The sequence below is a fragment of the Suricata suricatta genome, chromosome 3 (assembly GCF_006229205.1).
Source record: "Suricata suricatta isolate VVHF042 chromosome 3, meerkat_22Aug2017_6uvM2_HiC, whole genome shotgun sequence".
NCBI lineage: Eukaryota > Metazoa > Chordata > Mammalia > Carnivora > Herpestidae > Suricata > Suricata suricatta.
The window spans coordinates 117,558,837-117,580,077 of record NC_043702.1 but is presented as its reverse complement, the minus strand read 5'-3'; the positions used below and the strand labels follow the sequence as shown (position 1 = coordinate 117,580,077).

The 21,241-nt window shown below is 47.7% G+C and overlaps 1 protein-coding gene across 8 annotated transcripts in view; it reads left to right on the top strand.

Annotated features, from left to right (window-relative positions):
• DISP1 (dispatched RND transporter family member 1) overlaps positions 1–21,241 on the top strand; it is a 117,512-nt gene that overhangs the window by 69,619 nt on the left and 26,652 nt on the right. For 5 of the 8 annotated variants that reach the window (XM_029934950.1, XM_029934948.1, XM_029934947.1 and 2 more), the window contains one exon: positions 1,193–1,652. In XM_029934950.1, the coding sequence (XP_029790810.1) occupies positions 1,210–1,652 (443 nt within the window). In that variant the 5' untranslated portion in view covers positions 1,193–1,209. Of the gene's footprint in view, positions 1–1,190; positions 1,653–19,923; positions 20,100–21,241 lie in introns of those variants that run through there. The other 3 variants (XM_029934953.1, XM_029934949.1, XM_029934955.1) reach the window with 3 other exon arrangements.

The window sequence follows — 21,241 nt, the reverse complement described above, 5'->3', positions numbered from 1 at the left end:
GGAAGGGCTGCCAAAGGCCGTGACATTCTGTCTGAAGCCCAGTTTCCTGATAAGCTTTGAAGATCTGGGTTGTTGTTAGATAGTTGGCTGTGACTGGCATCTGTAGGATTGATGGACTCTCTGAGGATAGAAACGAACCTGATGGTGAAAACAAACCAAAAAACCAGAGAACGTGTCCCCTTAGATCCCCTGGTTGGGGAGGGCGGAGGTGTTGGGTCCCCAGGAGTGGGGGCGGCTGCACCGAGTCCTACAGAGAAGGTGAGGGTCCCAGGTGGAGGGTGAAGAGCCGTGACTGCGTGTGGAGTGTTTGTCCCAGGAGTGTCCGGTTCCACGAGCCCGGATCTCACACAGCCAGGCTGCCGTGCACTCTGGCAGATGGACAAGCATCTGAGTTTTCAGTTGGCTTTGAAAAAAGTCCAACGCCCCTTGGACATTTTCTGATGTATGTCTTACTGTTTTTTGGAGTATTTGCATCAGCTTTTTTGTTATTGTTATAGCAAAAAGGGGATACATTCTTCAGCAAAAGGAAGCTGAAGGGACAGAGCCTTCCTGAGGTGGCCTTGGGGTGAGACCCTGCCTCCAGGTGGCCTTGTGGTGAGACAGTGAGATCATGAGTTGAGCCAAAAGCTTAACCAGCTGAGCCACCCAGGCACCATGACGTAAAATGTTCGTCAGATTATTCAAATTATTTTAACCTGCACAATTTGCTGTTCTCAGTATGGCCCTTCATTTTGTCTCTATCGCCTGTGTTGTCACACCCGTGCCTGGTGGAGGGTTCAGGGGCAATGTGGGTGCCTCTCCCTCCCCTTGTACACCATTCTGAGTGCTCCCCTGTACTTCCTGTGGGGACAGGGACGGGGAGGGGATGGGAACAGGGATGGGGATGGAATGGGGAGAGAGACAGGACTGGGACGAAGACAGTTTGGGAACAGGGATGGGGACGTGGACAGGATGGGGAAGAGGACTGGACAGGGACAGGATGGGGATGGGGACAGGACTGGGGGAGCAGTGGGTCTGAGAGCAGAGGTGGGAGGTATAGCCGGGTCGAGTTCTCCGGACACACTGAGCATCCAGGTCCTGATGCAGATGCTGCTGTGTTGCCCCCACTCTCTCCTCCCTGTGGACAGCTTCCCGTTCTGTCTGCCTGTCTGCCCACCTGTCACTGGATGGTTTTCTGTCCTATCTCTCATAGGGCTGAGAAACTGGAGCATGGCCATGAGCAGCGGGAACTGCGACTTTGTGGTTCTGAGCAGTGGTGGCCCTGGCGCCCACACGACCTGCAACGGAGACCTCACCGCCCACCAGCTCTCCCCTGCAGAAGCATGCGGGACAAAAGTGAGCGTGAACGGATGCCCTCAGGTCAACGGTGCGGTGAAGTCATCCCTACTGGCAGCCGACGGCCCACAGAGAGCTCCTGCCGTGTGCCACTGCCCCGTGCGCCCACCCTGTCCTCCGGAGCCCCAGCCTGACCCCAGCCCGGCCCCCTGCTGCCCTCGGCCTTGCTCCGACTTCCCCGTGGCCCTTTGTCCACACCACACGCCCGCCTACCTGCCCATCTGCCGCCTGCAACCCCCGGCCTGCTTCTGCCCACACAGCCTGTGGCCCAGCCGCCTCCCGCACCAGCCCACGCCACAGTGCACAGCCAGCACTAGGTGAGTGCCCACCTCCCCACTCGGAGGGAACCGGTCAGAGGAGGGGACCAACATGCAGCAAGGTGCGCGCTACTGATTCCATCCACACAGTACCCCCCAGACCTGGCGAGGCTGTTCTGTGGCCCCCATGGCCTTGGCTTCCAGAGGTCAGTCAAGCTTGTACTGTTCGCCATGTCTGCCTCCTTGTGGGGGACACGTTTGCGATGTGGCTGCCCACACTTGAGTCTTGATAGTGACCAGCCTTTATGACAAAGGAGCAGGAGACCAGTGGCTTCCTTCCGCTCCCTGTGTGCAAGTGCTCAGGGCGGGCCTGCGGTGTGCTGGGGTCAGACCTCCCAAGGGCATGGAACCCACAGGCATGCCGCACAGAACCTTGGAAACTGCGCATCAGAATGCATTTTGGGGTCTGGCAGACTAAAAAGCCACAGACGCGTCTGGGTCCTTGTCGGCTCCTGCTAGTCCTGGCACATGGCTTCTGTCCCTGGGCAGCACAGGCCAGCGATGTCAGTGTCTGATGACACGCTACGTGCTCGCAGAGACCAGGCATCCCCTCCCGTGTGTAGGTGAGCAGTGTTTCAGGAGCAGGAGCACCCACTCTTTTCCTGTCAGGCGTCCAGTTTACCTGAGGGAGGAGTGGCGGTCTGGCCCACAGGCTGGTCAGTGCTGACCCTCGTGTGGTCCGCACCTCTGCCCACGTGGCCTGTTTCTGGGGTGACCGGGAAAGGCCGCTCCTGCCGCCATCCGGCTCCTGCACTGTGTCGGGACCACATGTTGGTTTTGCCTGCTCTGAGGGCTTGTAGGATTGGAACCCTACAAGGATTTCACATCTGGTGGTTTCATCTTGGCGTAGTGTTAAGACCCACCAAACTGCTAAGTGCCTTGTTTCCCTTTCTGTTGCTGAGCCGCAATCCACTGTCCACGTGTGACAAATGCACTTTTACTTAAGAATCGGTACAGACTTTGGTTAGAAGTCCTGGGGATCTCATATACGGCATGGTGACTATGGCTGATAATACTGTACTATATACTTGATTTTTGTATTTTTTTAAAGATTTTATTTGTTTATTTATTTTTGAAGTTTTTTTAAACATTTATTATTGAGAGACAGAAAGAGAGAGAGAGAGAGAGAGAGCTTGGGAGGGGCAGAGAGAGAGGGAGACACAGAATCTGAAGCAGGCTCTAGGCTTTGAACTGTCAGCACAGAACCTGACACAGGGCTCGAACCCACAAACCACTAGATCATGACCTGAGCTGAATTCGAACGCTCAACCAACTGAGCCACCCAGGTGCCCCTAAAGATTTTATTTTTAAGTAATTGCCACCCCCAGCATGGGGCTCGAACTCACAGCCTCAAGATCAAGAGTCAAACACTCCCCCGACTGGGCCAGCCAGCCGCCCATGTGTTGTATATTTGATAGTTGCTAACAGAATAGGGCTTAAAAATTCTCATGGAAGAAAAACTTTCTGTGACTGTATGTGGTGACAAATGATAATTAAGTTTTTGGGGATGCTAATTTCGCAACACATACAAATATCAAATTAGGTTGTACCCCAGAAACGAATACATTGCCATTTGTCAATGACACTCAGTAAAAAAGAGAGTCAGATTCCAATGGGGATCAAGTAATAAATACTTTTCACCTTTATTGGGTTCTGGTTCCTGTTCATATTACCTGGTTTCAGTGTTTTAAAAAGAGGGAAGAGAGATGAGGAGGGGCCACAGGGCTCCGGGCCCGGGGGACATTCCTCTCTTCGCATTCCTGTAGTTTCTGTACACACAGTCCACATCAGGGTGAGGGGCTTGCAGTCACAAGACTACCTACAGACGGGGAGCGGAGGTGCTCGCCAAAGATACTTCCGGGGTTGGGGTGGGGGCTTGTGGAAGCCATTTCCCAGGCGTGGCCTGCCAGCGTCGTGTTATGTGACCAGCTTTCCACTTTGAGTTAAATGGTGTAAGTAGATGACTTTGAAATTATATGGTCATCGATATGAATGCTTGAGAGTCAGCAGTTACGTAGTTGCAGGGTGTGAGGGGAAACAGTTCTACGTGTTGAAGCCGATCCCTCCTTTAAAAAACTTCACAAAATATTAAAGCTACAGGCAGGGAAACCAGTCTTGTAATATGGAAGGTGTGCAGTGTTTCCAGGACTCAGCATTTCTCAAAAACCGATTTTTAAAGGGAGGGGTGTTCTGTGTACATAGAGCTTTAGAGTACACAGAATGGTGTTAAAAACAGATAAAAATACCATCTTTGTCCACCAAGAAAAGATATAGACAAAAGTGTGGGCTATTACATGAGAAACTTTTCATATTTAGAATTTTTTTCTCAAGAACTTGAGCCTTTGATCCACTACTTGTAACCGACGTAGACTGTTTCAAGGATGCCTGTGAAGGTGGGCATGTTTCCAGCTGTGTCTGAGACACGCTTTATTGTAAGACATGTGCTGCCAAATCTCCTTCCTTTTTTTTTACACTTGCTATTTCTGTTCTCAGCAGTTTCTACTGGAGACTCCCACATGCCAGGTGTCGAAGATGTCATTCTAAACAAGGGGAGATTGTTTGGCCTCACGGAGCCAGAGGTGGTGGGAAGGGACAAGGAAAGCAGGGACACACTGGCAGCTGCGATATCGTGAGGTGTGGATGGCGTGCAGACACGGGCACCGTCTGTCCATGACTTGCCCAGAGCAGGAGCCCAGCTGCCGCCCTGCACGGTGTGCCTGGAGCCACAAGGAGGGGAGCATAGCAGCGAGGGGAGGGGCCCAACCCCGACCCCAGGGGCCCTGCAGAGCACAGGAAGGTGATCTCTGGACCTCTTCCTGAGCCTGGAGCTGGGCGACATAGATTTGTGTGTGTGTGCACATCTCTTTATTGCAGAAAAATATACCCACCATACAATTAGCCACTGCAGCCACTTTAATGGGCATCATTCAGTAGCAGCAAGTTACACCCACACTGCTGTGAAATCACCACCACCATCTGCCTCCAGAACATTCTGCACCTTCCCAGACTGAAACTCTATGCCCACGGAACACTGTCTCCCCTGGTCGCTCCCCAGCCCCTGGTGCCCACCATCCCATTGCCCATCCTTGACGTGGTCAGCTATTGGCACCTTGTATGTGGATCACTCATTGTCCTTCTGTGACTGATTCACTCATTGTGGTGTCTTCAGGGCTCATCCAGGTTGGAGCACGTGTCACATTCCCTTTTCAGAGCTGGACGGTATTCCACAGCACACGCACACGTGTTTGCCCACGCACCTAATGGTGGACACATGGGCCTCTTCCACCTTTTTTCTCCTGTGAATAATGCCTCTGTGAGCCTGGGTATGCAAACACCTGTTTGAATTCCTACTTCTCCTCTGGGGCACATTCCCAGAAGTGGAGCTGCCGGATCACATGGTAATTCTGTACTTAACATTTTGAGGACCCGCCAAACTCTTCCCTCAGCTGCTGTGCTATTCTGTTCCCACCAGCAGACGCACACCCTTGACAGCGTGTGATTTCACTGTTGCCGTCCTAATGGGGGTGACATTGTGGGGCATTGAGCATAAAAGATACACAGCCACTGTTGCATGTGGGAGAAGCCAGTCCCCTGCACTGTGGAGAGTGGCTGGCACAGACGGAACACTGCCGGCATGCCCTGACGGGGTCCGCACCGTCGTGGACAGGAGCACCGCCAGCATTCTCGTTGCAGGATTTCAGGTGAAAGATGGTGGAATTTAGAGAGAATTTCACACCAGAAGGGCTCACAAGGGAGAATCTACTGGATTTGGCGAACAGTTGGATATGGAGGCGGGAAGGGAAGAAGAATTATGGCTGGTGCCCGGTTTCGTGGCCGGAGCAGCTGGGTGGGCAGGTAGGGAGACCCTTCACCGCGGTGGGAGCCACTGGAAGCAAGCAGAGCTGAGGCGCATTGGCGGCGACCGAGGGATGCTCTTTCGCAGGAGGGAGGTGCTGGGGGTGATGCTCCTGCCCCACTAAGGCAGCAGCACTGCTGGGGGCCGTCTTCAGAGGAAGAGCCTTGGACCTGGCTCAGTGTGTGCTTACTTGTCCAGTTGTGCTCCAGGCAAGGTGCTGACAAGGTCCGGACTGAGATGCCGAGTCTCTCAGACCAGGGAGACGCCTGCGAAGCAACCTAGGCGCAGCCGTAGCTCCTGCGTCAGGGATGGTGTGCGTAGGACGTCCCCACAGAGGAATCCTGAAACCGAAGCTGCCACATGGCGCCCTGCTGCCTTCCCTTTTCCCCTGCCTGACACGGGAAAGCTGTTGTATCAGTGACCCATCTGTACCATGAACTTGCACTTGGAATCTCTTCCATTTCCTTTTGTGGTTTATTGCATGTTGCCTTTTCATCGATAATCTCAAATAGTCTGTGATGACTCAGTTACTGTGTAGGGTATATCCGTGACTTGGTGAGGGTGTAGGTGCTTGCAGGGCCTTGAAGGGGGTCCTCGAGGCCACGACCCAGCAGTAGAAGGGCGTGCACACAAAGTCACACATGCTCTCTGCACCCAGGCCACAAACGGGCCTGCCTGGTGGGTGTTTTATGTTTTGGAGTTTTATTTGTTTATAAACATTTAAATCATAGACTATGTTTTCAAGAGTCAGTCAGGTAGAAACTGTAATTTTGTCCTGGCCCGTTTGCAATTATCTTTCTTTACCTCCTGTAAATGGCAGGTTCTGTTTGATCCCTTCTTGGCTCTTTAGGCTCAACACTTCTTTCTAAAGATTCTTTGTATCAGTCAGCTGTTCTGATTGATAAAACTAAAATCACTGTCAGGATCACAGGATATCCTATTTTAATCCCATTTATCACCAAATATTAGGTAGCTTACATAGATTCTTCATTTGTAGATTCCCATCATCATACCCACAGTCTGGCCATTCATTCACGTGTCTGATGGGGAACACCCAGGAATTCAGAAACGCTGGAAGTCAGGTCTTCCTACTGAGAGACCAGGCCTCCACCCAGCTGGGCATCAGAATCATGATAAAAAAGTACGATAATAATGATGTTTCCTTTGCACTGGAGAAAAATATACAACTCTAGGCCCTCAGAGGAGGGCAGGGGGTGTGTGGGTTGATGGGGCAAGGGCTTGCATGGCCTGGAAGGGTTACCATCCAGGCCGTGGTGTGGAGACTGGAGGAAGGGGTAAGGGGAGCGCATGCAAACCAGAAGCATGTTGGAAGACAAGTAAAAGGAACGGGTGGCTGGGGCAGAGGGGTCATGTGCGTGGTGATGTGAGGGCAGCTCCTGATGGAGTGTCCTGAGCACGGCCTGGCCGTCTGTTCTTTCTCCTCTGGGGTCTGGAACCTATCACACTGCATGGGTTGAAGCACATTTGGAATTGCTCATGTGGAATCTTGTTGCCATTTGGAAATGGAAGGGTAGTGGTGTTAGGACACGATTAATGAGGAGTTGTGCATCCACAAAGACGAGACAGGCTCCTAATCCAAACTGCACTTCCCTTGTAGTTCTGTCCTCCCACAGACCTGTTCTTGGCCTGGCAGAGGGCTCTGTGGATGCTTGGCCTGTCGCAGACTCTTCTTTGTGGCCAAATGCAGCTTTACCTCCCAGGTTTCGTGGACAGATGGTGACTTTGAGGCCCCCCAGGGCCCAGAGGCACAAGAGTAGTCCGGGCGTGGAGGAGACTGTCCCTCCTGTATGTTGTGCTGTGTGACATTTGTACCTGTGTCTCTTTCTCCTGCAGCCCCATGAGTTTTCCAGTTCCTGGCCCCTCTCAGAGGTTTTGTTTGTTCTCCCCTAAGCCACTAGTTATTTTCAATTCCCTTTTCTTAAAAAAGTAGGAAATGAGAAGTCGTGTTATGTTAAAAAAGAATCTACCATCTGAAGTCTTGCTCCTTTGTATATGCTGTGTCTTGGTGTCTAGGGCAAGGTTAAAGCTGTGAGCATCCTTTCCCAAACTTTCTTTCATGCACGTGCTCTGCAGCGACCACCCTCTCCCATTTCCTGAGCCCTGGCAGTCGAGTGATTTCTGCTCAGCTGGGAAACGTGAGACAGAAATCCCTCGGAACACTTCATCCCCTGTGGTATGGATCTGGCATTGACACCCCAGGGTCTGTGATTTGCTCAAGTCACTAGACCTGTGGCTCTTTTAAGATGAGCAGTGAGTGGAAAAGTTATTAGTCAGCAAGTATTTATGAGTACTTAGTGTTTAGTGCTGAAACCTGGTAAAAACTGCACGGTCCTCTTCTTCAGAGGTGCAAGGTGATGTGGATGGGGTGGGACCCTGGGCAGACTCCGGACAGGTCGTCCACTGTGTTCTCTGAGGCACAGAAGTTAAACGTCATGTATTTGTTCATATATTAATACTGAAAGAGATCCAGACTAAAGTTTCATGAATTCTGCTCTCCTGTTCTCTCTTACCAACCAAAGGTTATATGTGGCTACATGGTCCTGAGCCTTTATTTATGGATATAAACAGTGGAACCGGCTGGCAGCAGGAACAGGCGGTCACATTGCATTCTTTAGGCTGTTCCCAGGATCCAACCGACTTTAGAGTTTGGTTCTTCAGCCCATTGCTGAAGTCCACATGCTCCAGACACACAGTGGTCCCCATCCTGGCCACGTCCATCCTGCCCACAAGTCTTCCTTGACAAGGCTGTCCCTCCTCGGTGATGCAGAGGAACCACAGCCGTTGACGTTTTGTTCGTGTAATTCTAGCTAATTGGGGTCCGATTGCCTGTGTCTGGTGTAGCAGAGAAATGTTCCGATGGTCTGAGGGACGAAAGCCGGAACAACCAGTGGCAGGTCAATGTCTTCCAGAGGCCCCAGTTACATCCCACAGAAGCCACTGCCATGTTGTGAAGATCGGTCTGGAGGCAAAGGTATCTGCGTATTTATTTGGTAGCTGCCTGGGCTCTTCGTTAGCAGATCCGACGACCTGAAGACAGAGTATTTCTTGGTGGTGGGGACTCGGCCTGCGGAGGTGCCACTGGCGTGACATCACGGCCTCGTTTTCCTGCCACCTCCATGTCATGCGGCCCAGGTCTGCCAGGGGGAGCACAGTTTCCCAGGACCGCATCCATCCTCACCCCTCCACACCTGTCCACACACGTTCTCTCCCGGCTTTCCCCTCCACACCCCTTCACATCCGTCTACACCTATCCTCACCCGTCCTCATCTGTCCTCAGTTGTCCTTAGCCCTCCTTACCTGCCCTCACCCATCCTCAGCCATCCACACCCATCCTCACCCGGCTTCACCCCTCCACACCCCTCCACAACCATCCACACCGTCCTCAGCCATCCACACCCATCAGAGTCCTGGTACCACCACGTGCTGGCTTTGTGTCCCAGGTAATTCCACCTGCTTGGCTGTAGTTTCCCTTCACCCAGCGCCTGCAGCCAGGCTTCCTGTTCTGCTTCGTTCCTTTGTTTTCTCCTCCAGTATGGTTGCTGCTGTTCGCTGTGCCAGTATCGTTTCAGAAATCAAGCTGTGGCTGAATCTGGGTTGAAATAAATACATGATGTGTTACTTTTCACTCTGATGTATAAATATTGAGCACTGTAACCCACCAACCCCACCCTGCACCCCAAGAAGTCACTCATTTGCTGTCTGGATGAGGAGACATTGTTAAGAATAAGGGGCTCCTCCTGCCCCAGAGACCTGGACCTGCTCTCCTACTTGAGCATAGAATCAGAGTCCATGGTTAATTTTAGAAGTCTGGTAAGATTCAATCTTGATTTCACTGAATCCAGGGTTTATTTTTACATTCCTTAAAGTGGTCAGAATTAACTTTTAAAACAGGATAATGTTTGTAAAGTCTAAAATGTTCCGAGCTTGCTTGCCAAAGTCTGTCGTTTGGCACTCAGATGGTGCGAAGGCCTATTTTATAGTAAGACGTCTTTAAGGAACCTGTGTATATTATAAATGAACAGATCCCACAGGGTGCCGTGTGCTCTGGAATGCATGCTTCAGAATTTGGACCTTGGTCATCTTTTACTTTCACAGTAAATGTCAGCAAACAATGCTCTCTGTGTTTCATAAAATTAACACAGCATTTTGGAATGAAGCAAGTATGTTCTTTCTCCACCCCCTTTCCATATCGCTGTGTGTTGTTTGGCAGATACTAGAGAGTACAGAAAAAAAAAGTGGTTCAAATTTTCTCCTTTTCCTTTTGGCTAAAGAAAGGTAAGTTATTCAGCCAACAGTCAACCCTAATGAAAGGTGTCATTATGGGTCGGTTAGGTCTCATTTTCAGGAAGACCATGATCGTTTGCCAACTGTACCTTGTCGCTGGATAGAGATGAGGGGTGCAAAAACACGTGCTCTCTGAGCGTGAGTCAGAGTTGAGAGGGTCCCACGAATCCCAGAGAGGGACACAGAGGCACAGGGCCCAAGGCCCGGAATGGGGGAGCTGGAGGCTGGAGGAGGGAGGAGCTCAGGCATGTGTGGGGTGGCACGCGGCCTCCTTCATCTGGAGGAGGCCCCAAGGAGGGCTGACGGCACATTGTGCCCGGTGCGTGCACCTCACGGGCCCTGGAATCCTGCATGCTGTGGTTATTCAACACTGGATGCCGAACGTTGTGTAGCCACAAAAGAACTTACTATCTAAGTACACAGCAATTACATTCTTATGCCTTTGATCCATTGATCTTTCTCCGGGCGCGTTGAGCCATTTTCTGGTTTCACTATGTATCTCCAGGGCCTAGTTAGGTGCCTGGCACTTAGTAAATACTCAGAAGTTAATTGTTGAATGAGCTAGTAAGTAATTGAGCACCCACCAAGTCCTTCTTATGCAGAGCTTAATTTTATGATGTGATAATTTGATAATGAAAATCAGGAACCATTGGTCTAATGTAGTAAAGATAGTTCCCAGATGGTGGGAGAAGACTCAGAAGGTTTTGTTTCCCTAAAAACACTCTTATTTCTGTGATTTGAGTGCATTTGGGGGGATACCATTTTCTGGTTTTTAAATCTCTCCCCAAATACATTGGTTTCTGACTTTGAAAAATCAAAATCATAGACTTATTCATGAAGACCAAAGGGAGGAAATGTAGAGAACTGACCCCTCACATAGCACCCGGCTGCTTTCATATGGAGTGTGGGGCCAGGAGCTTGTGTGGTGGGGCCAAGGGAGAGGAGACAGCCAGGAATAACCTTTCTGTTTGCCCTGCCCCGGCCACCCCCAGGATATTTGCGTGTCTAGTATGAGTGACTTTATGAGCAATTGGCAGAGCATGAGAGCATGAAACCGGTGGATGAGCCACAACCCCCTGAATAAGAGTGCGGGCTTTTCTTTGTCCACAAGTATTTCATGAGTGTGGAAAGTGGGGCTAAATGAGAGGTTCCAGGCCAGATTCGATACCTTATTCTGTGTGGATTTGCTGAGTTAGGTGGTTTAGCTTGATCAGTGTCTTTGCCTATTTGAATGGTACAGAGCTTTGATGACTACCAAGTAGTCTGAGATCCAGGCTTGATGCTGCAGAAATAGGAGCGATCTCCTGTTTCTGAGTGCTATTTTGTGTGTCCAGTAAGAAGCAAGGGTGGACAGTTAATGCCTTCATTCCTTCAGACCCTGTTTGTGTGTCTGTGGTCCATGGGCCAACCCCCCGCCCCTCCTGAGACACTGCTTTCATTCTGCCTCTCCATGGGTCAGGGCTCCTGTGCAGGCTCCCCACCCTCTTTGACCTGGCCTTGAAGTCCCAATGAGGGAGGGAGTGTGTTTCGGGGCCGGGGAAGTGGCAGGAAGGGGAGTTCAGGGAAGAAGAATCTTCCAGCCTGGGCAGGAACAGGCTGACAGGTCTCACTGAGTGAGATTACTGTGACAGATTATTCAGTTCAGCAGTTTAAATAGAAATATGGTTAGTGATGGACTGTGTCTTTGTTTCTGCTTATATGTAATTGAGACTTAGATCATCTTCGTGGGCCCAGCCAACACTAGTTTAGCTTGGGTCTTCATTTTTTTAACTATTAGCCTAGGACATTTTAGTTGCAGCCATTGGCCACCAAATGACCACCAGAAAATAAAACTGCTTTGTTGTAAAGCAGTCCCTAGGAGAGACGCATTTAAATGCATTATTTGATTGTTAAAATGCCTCCCTCTCACACAGGGTTAGACTCTACATTGAGTTCCACGTTGTAATGTTTCTTTGGGTTTTTTTTTTCCTGGTTTTACTTTCTTATTTTCTCCTTCTCTCAAAGCACATTCTATGTGAGCGGCTTTAGGGTCTGGTGAGTGTTTTGGCTTGAGGATTTGAGACCTCATTCCAGCATTCCATGCTCTTAAGTTAGTTGAGTTTAATAAGATTTTTTCTGGCTTTCTGTGAGCTTTTCTTGGATCTCTTATTAGTGATTATGATTCACGTCTTATTAAGAAAAGAATACTCTATACTCTTCCTTCGCGTCTTTGGTGCAGGGCTCCCAGCAATAGTCTGGCATGGAAAGGCTTGAATTGAAGGGCAAGTGCTTTATAATTTAGTGTAGCTTTAAATGTAACACATGAGGCTGTTTGCTTTATAAACGCCAACTAAACCACCCAGATGTAGCTTCATGGGCTTAGGAAGAATGTTTTCTTTTAACTAAAAGCTGCGTTTCAACTATTTACAACTATTTTTAATTAACTGAGTGTCCTTTTCAGTGGTCTAATGTCAGGTCCTTTTTGAAAACAGAAAGCATTCTTGGATTCCTCTTTCGGGGTGTGCATTGCATGGGACCAGAGCCCTGTGGTATTGTGACCTTAGTCACTGCCCCTCCCCTCCCCCATACAAGTGGCTTGAAATTTCCCACGCCTGCTTCCCTCACCGTTTGGGGAGCAGCTCTGCAGCTGCCTTCTCACTATTTAACTAGCAGAGCCTCCGGAAGAGATAATTAATTAGTAACAGAAGAGGAAGCGACACTCTTCTTTGTCCTCACCCAGTTTTGTATAACACAGTTCCGTTCTTGTTTACTGAAATAACGGAGAGAAAACAGCATCATTTCTTGCTTGCTTCTTAGGCCCAGGCTCTACTAATAAAAGAGAAATTTCTTTTTGACTTAAGTTGGAACATAACCTGTTACATGAAAGTCTGGTTGGTTCCAGCTTTACAGGGCTTTGAGTCTGAGTGGGACAGAGGGTCACAAATATTATGCATAAAATATGCACAAAATACACTTTTCTCTGGGAACATCACATAGAAATGCCTCCAGGGTCACCAGGCTCGGCTGCTGGTAGAGGTCACTGTTTTCACTCTTCCTCATCCCCACTCAAAGGACATCCCTAAGTGTCACATGTTTTTCTTTGGCCAGCAAGTTTTGGTTAAGCTGGCATGGCGGTTTTTTAATGTTTAAAACGCACATTTCTGTGTGCTGCATCTTTTGTTCCATCTCTGCAAATTCTTTTTTTTTTTTTTAAATGTTTATTCATCTTTGGAGAGACAGAGAGCGAGCAGAGGAGGAGCAGAGAGAGAGGGAGACATAGAACCTGAAGCAGGCTCCAGGCTCTGAGCTGTCAGCACTGAGCCTGATGTGGGGCTTGAACTCATAAACTATGATACTGTGACCTGAGCTGAAGTGTGATGCTTAACTGACTGAGCCACCCAGACACCTCCATCTCTGCAAAATGCTTAGTATCTCCAGCGGAAAGCTGCAAATATGTAACAGCTGAGGGATTTTTCTCAGCGATCAGTAGCCACTGAATGCTCTCCTGAGCTTAAAAGTGGGTAGGAATGGAAGACAGCAAAGGAGATTCACCAAGAGGATTGCCCAGAATTCATAGACATTTTTGCAGTTTGTCCATTTCGAAAAGCATACTTTATTTTCTCTTGATTTTGGTGCTTTATTTTTGAATTTCCTGTCAGCTGTAAAGAGAATATAAACTTGTATGCAAAAGTGCAGGCGTTCCTTCTTGAAGATAAAACTAGCCATAATCAGGTGTCTAGATAACGCCGAGATATAAACTCAACACGGTTTTAACTAAGATTTTAGTGTCACATAGTTTACAAGCTAAATAATTTATTTTTCATTAGTTAAAATAACTACCCTAAGACATTCTATTTGAAAATCATGATACAAAGGAAAAGCAATTTTTTATCGTTGTGAATTAATTTTCTGAAATGGAGCGTGCACTTGCGTGCCTTCCCCATGCGGCACCCAGGTGTGCAGATGGGAAGAGATGAGGCATCGCTTCCTCTCACCCGTGGATGTGGGCTTTGAGTGGAAGTGTGATCAGCCGCTGACGGCTTCCGTGTTCCTGACATACTTTGGTCATGTGCACGATTAAGCATATTTAGTTTTCCGTCAGCATTGCAATTTAGATTATATAACATGTAAGTTATTTTTTATTCTGCTGTCACATAAATATCTCCTGTATGTAATTTCATAACAAAATGACCTTTCTAAGAATTTTAATAGGATGTTTTATCACTACTACAGTACTCTAAAGTATTCCAAAATAACGAGTAGTAATAAATGGATGTGTGATTAAAATTCTTTCAGAATTATAAAATGGGACTTCGTTGTGCTTTGTACCTGTGTCTTTGGTGAAGAAAATGGGTTTTCATGCTGTGGAATCTCCAATCTATAGTAGTAGTGTGAGTGGTTTCACTGAGCCCTTCCTATGTACCAGTCACTGTGCTATATTTCATGCATGCTCTCTGATTTAATCCAGGGAATCCTGAGCTATTTCCCATCTCCACTTACAGATGGAGAAAACCATGGTTGGAAAGAATGAAGTACCCTTTAGGAGCATAAGTGATTAAAAGTAAGGGGGCCTGGGGTTGAGGGCTGGACTCAGAGCAGAGCTTTTCCCTCCTGTCCCTAGATGCCCCCACATCAGATCCCCTCTGCCCTGTGCTGCCCCCACATCACATCCCCTCCCCCTTGTGCTGCCCCCACATCACATCCCCTCCACTCTGTGCTGTCCCCACATCACATCCCCTCACCTCTGGGCTGTTCCCTCATCAGTTACACACTTAATGCCTCCACTCTGTATGACCTCTTTTCTTTTTGATGCCTGCAGTCTCTTACCACCCCCCCACCCCCGTACCCTGGCGACCAGCAGACCACTGACTTCCTGACAAGCTCATCTCATTTCTTCTAAGCTCTGTGGCTCACAGTCCCTGGTTACCACCCAGTTCCTCCTTTCTGTGTCCACAGCCCTGCGCTTTCCTTCCCCTGTGTCCTGTGACCAGTCTGCCCCCACACTGTTGATGGGTTCATCTTCCACTCCTTCCCACCACCATTGTCTCTCTAGACTTTGTTTTTTCCGTACCCCTCCCAGCTGTTTAGAATTTCAAATCCCCATTTCCTGCCCATATTTCCCATGTAATGGGCATCCCTGGGTTCATGGTGGCAGGATATTGCCTGCAAATATTGTGCCAAACAGTATCAGTATCAGAGGAGAGAACTTTGAAAGCCCTCAGCAGAGCCTGTGCACCTGTGTCCACTGTCCCTGAGTGGACACCACTACTCACGGAACCGAGATACTGCCAACTCCAGCAAGATCATGAATTTAGAAGAAAGTAAAACATCAGGGAGCAGAACAGTATGGATTTTTTTACGTGACCTCAAAAGTGACGTAAGGACAGAAAACCTAACCAGTAGTCACTTTTATCACTGAAATTGTGTTGCTCATCAGAGCCTTTTATAGGTAATACGAGATCTCTCCCATAAATCACTGGGATAGATATTTGTAAAACTTTGAGAGAAAGGATCAGCAAAGGCTCATCTGTGAGCCACCCATTTAAATGTTACACTATTTTCCTAAACCTGAGTTAATCTGAATTTTATTCTGTTTCTCCTTTAACTTTTCTCTTTTGCTGTCTTAAAACAGATGGTCCCAGGGCGCCTGCGTGGCTCGGTTGGTTAAGCATCTGACTTCAGCTCAGGTCATGATCTCACAGTTTGTGGGTTTGAGCCCCATATCAGGCTCTGTGCTGACAGCTCAGAGCTTGGAGCCTGCTTTAGATTATGTCTCCTTCTCTTTCTGCCTCTCCCCTGCTTGTGCTTTGTCTATTTCTCAAAAATAAACATTAAAAAAAAAAAAAAAGACAGTCCCTTGGGCACAACCTAACCTGTGGTGACAGAGGCCCGAATGTGGTTTACCTGTGGGGGCAGGATGCGGTCATTTGTGGGAAGGAGCACGAGCGAGCCCTCTGGGGTGCTGGGAACACCCTGTGTCCTGAGCTGTGTGCACTTGTGAAAATCCATCAGGTTGAGAACTTACACTCTGTGCCACTATGGAAGAGCTGGCAGCATCGGAATGCTATGCAGGAATGACGTAATGGACTCAAGAGGCTAAAATTTCCTTCCTTCCTTCTGGCTCATCCATATGTGCCTGGAAGACAGAGGCAATGTTCCATTAGTTTTTATGTTCTGGTTATGCGGCAGGAGGAAGGTGTAGGGCCAAGGGGCTCCTGTCCCAGGAGGGCTTGTGAATTGTCCAGCCCTACCCTGCGTCACCACCTTGCCATGTGTGCAGAGCACTGTGTTTCCCAAACCACTGACTCAGCAGTTGCATTTTTATTTCAGGACCTGAAACATAGAGGCTTTTGCGATGTGATCACATTCTTGCCGCATTTGCTTTGCCCCTAGCGCCTCTGTCAGCCTCCCGTCTCCCTGTTTTGGTGGTTGAGAGTAGAAATCCAGCCTTCTGCTTCCGAGTGCTCAATGAGTACGTGGCGAATTGGAGTTTTAGGGTGGAAAAGAGATGACAAAAGGAATGATTTAATTAGGCCGAGGGAATGAAGGGCCGTCCTTGGGCAGACAGTCATGCATCTTTTCTGTCCATCTGCCAAAGGTCTCATGATAGGAGCAAGCCAAGGATTTAAGTTTTCCTTATGGGAGAGCCCGGATTTAGGGGCCAGGAAGAAGAAACAGAAAGGGTGTTTTTAACACTTCTAATATGAGAGAATCTACGTATGTTAGCCTTTCTCCCAGAATACCTCCTCCGATGACAGAAGTCAGGTTCTGGGATGCATGCTGTGCTCAGTTGACGTAGAACTGAGTGTGAGTTCACACTGTAAGAAGTACCTACGCATAAGGAAGGCGTAGGGGAGTCTTGCTTTAATACTGCCTTTAGGACTCATGCTCTTGTCCTGTTAGAAAGTTGTTCTGAATGAGCCGGAAGGCTTTTGAAATCTCTGTCAGGAACTTTGTTGCAGGCTGTCATCCAGGACGTGCATGTCCCTGGAGAACTGAGGTTCTCATATCTGGTTGAGGTTGGAGCCCATTCTGTCACCCCTGCTGGTCTTGCACCATGTGCCGGTGTTTTCAGTGACCAGTGCAGGAATAACACTGTGGTTCTCTAAAGGGAATAGGGTCTTCTAAGTGCATTCTGTCCTGGGGCTGGTCTGTCCTGAAGGCAAAATAGTCAAAACAGTGTGATTCTGTGAGAAGAATTGGATCAGTGGACCCACCAGGACAAATGGAACAGAGCTTAGTGATAAAATAAAACCTCCTGATAACCCGGTGGGCTCCTGACCTCCACCTGGCTCCCATTCTCAAATGAGGCCAAACTTCTGACAAAAGCCCAGAGGGTGTGGGAAGTGTTTCCCAGTTGAGCGTCCGGCATCTGACCAAAGTGTGGGCGCGTCTCACCACTGTCCTGCCTGAGCCTAGAAAGACCAGTCTCAGAACCCATGTGGGTCACAGGGACAAGTAACCCAAACAGCTGGGCTGATGGTGCTGGTCACACCCTGTTTCAGGATGGGGCTGAGTGCGTCAGCAGGTCTCCACAGTGTCAGATGCCACATGTTTTATGAAAGTGAACATTCAGACCATAGTCTCCCGTGAAAACAGGGCTTTGCAACAGATAACATTGCAAAGTAATAGGGCTGGCCTCAGAGGAGTCGGGAAGAAAACTGACCTCGGAGTCAGGGGTGACTCTTCCGTTGTACAAGTAATGACAGAAAGTACACAAAATTACAATACGCAAATTCTAAGATGGGTGTCAAAAAAAATCACGTTAAAAACACATTGGGAAAATAGTTGCCACAGTTATGACATATAAAGCTAGAATACAGGTTCTCATCAGTGAGTAGGGAAGACACGTGTGTGCCCACCTTAACACACAGGAGGCAGAGTAATATGTTGTGTGATTTCAGTTGAGTGCATGTATTAAATCATGATAAAGTGGAGGTCCTCATACAGCTGCTAAAAGTCGTGTTTTCAGAAGATTCTGGTGCCATGGGAAAAGCTCATGGTCCATGGTGATGACACTTTTTGTGTCCAGTGTACTGTGTGCATGTTCATTGTGCAGATTTAGACACAAAGGGGAAAATATTGAAAAGACATAGATCAAAAAGAATATCAAGGTTAGATCTTTGTGCAAGACTATGGACGATTGTTTTTCCTGCATAATTTTCTGCATTTTCAGACTTGAAAACATCGGATGTGTTCGTTTTATAGTCGGAAAACAAAAACAACATTTAAGCTGAAAATCTGTCTCCTCCCTTTCAAATTTAAAAAAAAAATTTTTTTTTGAGAGGTAGAGAGAGACAGCATGAGCAGGGGAGGGTCAGAGAGAGAGGGAGACACAGAATCCGAAGCAGGCTCCAGGCTCTGAGCTAGCTGTCAGCACAGAGCCCGACGGAGGACTTGAACCCACGAACTATGAGATCATGACCTGAGCCAAAGCCAGACGCTCAACCCACTGAGCCACCCAGGCACCCCTGTCTCCTCCCTTTCAAAGCTTTGCTCCTCCTTCAAAAGTTAAAGTTCTTATTTATGATTGGACAAAACGTATTAAGTGAAAAATCCCATCAAAGATACATTTTTTAAATAAAAAAAGAAGATTTTATGCTGCCTTTCATGGTACTGGGTGGGAGACACAGGTGAGAGGTCTGCAAACCTCAGTGCTCTGGCAGACTGGGCTGGGCGGCTCCTCTCCAGTGGCTGGGCTCCTGTAGTCACCCTCTGTCATGCTTGTGACATCATCGGTCGTGTCTCCACACTCCTCTGAAGCCATTGGGGGTGGGGGCGGCGGGGAGCCCTCCTCCAGGCCCTTTAGCATTTTTTTCATTAAACCATTAAAGTCTCTGTCACTATTAACATGAAGGGTTAGCATTGTTTTTCAAAGCATTTTTAAAAAGTTTATTATTGAGAGAGAGGGAGAGAGAGAGAATGAATCCCAAGCAGGCTCCATAGTCAGCACGAGCCTGACGTGAGGCTTGAACTCATGAAGTAAGATCATGCATGACCTGAGCCAAAATCAAGAGTCGGACACTCAACTCAGTGACCCGCCCACACGCCCCCAAAGCATCCTAAAACATTGGTTCTTGCCTACCCTTTGGAGGCTCCTTTCTCTTGATTATTCACATGATATATGTCAACCCAGAATATTGATTAGGCGAGCCTGGCTTTTCAGCTGTTGCCATGGCATGGTGTTAAAATATGTAGGTGGTGATTTGAATTATCAAAAACTCCACAGAATGCAATAGAATTTCACTGCAGGAAAGGACCTAAGAAATAATTTAGTCAAACTCTCTTTATTGTACAGATGAAGAGACTGAAGCCAGAGAGGTTAGACCCAAGATTAACACTGTTGGTTAACAGGCTTTCTGACCTCTCGTTTTGGGCTTCTTGATACAGTGTCCTCAGATTAAGTAGCGTCTACACCATCGTGAACCAAATACAGGAACTACGAGTGTCCGCATAGCCGCACTGGCAGTAGACCTGGGCCCTCCCTGCAGCCTGAGAACAAGTAGGACCCGCCATGCTGGGGTTTTCCTCCCGTTTCCTCAGAAAATTCTCGTTTGTGCTCAAATTCTTTTAAGCTTAGTTGGCTTCTTTAACCTTGGGCTTTTGTCTGAGAAGAAAACTATTTTTATCAGTAATATTTTTATAAAAACTGACCTTTTGTTCAAGTTTTGCTTTTGATTTTTGTCAAGATAGATCTTTGACAATTGAGTTACATAAGCTTAATTTTTACGTTAAAGGATAAATGTGAGCCAGTACAGTTAAGGAAGAAAACTCAGGTTCCTCTACGTTGTTCTTACAAAGCAGAACTAAAGAATTTCTGGAGATACTGAGGGACCAGCCAGTCCTCCAGGCAGGAAAGATGAAAATGTCCCGGCAGCTGCTTGCTAGTGGTTACACTGTTGAAATTCCTTTTGATACAGTGAATTCTTAGTATTTTTGTAATTCCTCTCAGAGTTCTGTTTTGTTTTGTTTTTTGTTTTTGTTTTTGTTTTGTTCTGTTTTGTCGCAGGCATGACTTTTAACCTTCCACCCTTAAACTTGTGCCATGCTGAGTAATTTTAGGGGCAAAATAATCTAAAGCATGTGGAAAATGAATTTTAAAAAGGTAATGATGTTTCTTGTAATTTTGAGCTCAAACAAGTTTCTACGTTGGACCGAATATGGACATTGGAAACCTAATGTCCTAAACATTGGAAACCAGAAGAACTTGGAGGAGAAGGAAACCAGCTCGTTTGGGAAGGACGGGGATGCTCCTGCCTCGCTCTCTGGCCGGAGGAGGGCCTCATCCAAGCAGTAAGCCCCGGCAGGTGCGCCTTCCGAGGTTGTAGTTGACACACACACACACCCTCGTTTATGCCATCTGTGTACTCAGCAGTGAAAATGCAACATGTTTTCCCTTTTTTTTTTAGATCTATAAAATTTCGAAAGTGAGAAATAAGATAAAAACAGCGAGGGAGACAAACCGTAAGGGGCTCTTAAGGACAGAGAACTCACTGAGGGCTGATGGAGGGGCGATGGGGGGCGGATGGGCTACATGGCAAGGGGCATTGAGGAGGGCCCTTGTTGGGGGGAGCCCTGGACGTTGCATGTAAGCGACGAATCACTGGCTTCTACTCCTGAAGCCATAATGACACTGTGTGTTAACTAACTTGGATGTAAAGGAAATGAAAAAAAAATTAAAAATTAACAAAAAAAGAAAGTGAGAAGTGTTTGTGTGTCTTTCTTAATGAGAGTAATGAAATATATATTTGTTGAATCAGTCTTCATGTAAGTCTCAAAAATGTGCTGTTTGAGCTTAGCTGTCCCCTTTTTGTACAGCCTCTCTGTTATAATCCAGATTGTCACTAACTTTACTTCAGCGGGCACTACTACTCTTTTTAGTTCATTATATAAAGATACATTAATTGTAGTTTTCGGTGTTTCTAATTGTACTTAAAGGTATATCATTTTACATAAATATTTAACAACAGTGAGTGTGGAAATGCGTTATCAGGTACATAGGATCTCTCAACGTGGCTTATTCAGTATTTCATTCATTTTTCTGGTCATACTGTATTTATGAAGACACATACTAATAATTTTTATTCCCATATTCGTAAGTTTTCTGAATCATTAAAGGAAGATCGCACCCCTCAGTGAGCATCCTCACATGTGCTCTCTTGTGACCACACACGCTTGCTCTGAAATGAGGCCCTCCTGCTCTGCCTTCTTTCTGTTCACAAGCAGGATCTCATGGCACCAACACCCACTTCCAGTTGTGGTCAGAAGACATGGCGTCAGGTTGGGAAGTGTGCCTTTGAGACCTCTCCTTTGACTTGCTCTATGATCTTGGGCCTTTTTCTCTTTGTCTCGTGAAAACACAGATTTAACGAGATAACTTTTAGGGTTCCTAGCAATCTCTCATTCTAATTAGGCCTCCGTGTGTGATGCTATTTATATTCAGCTGGTA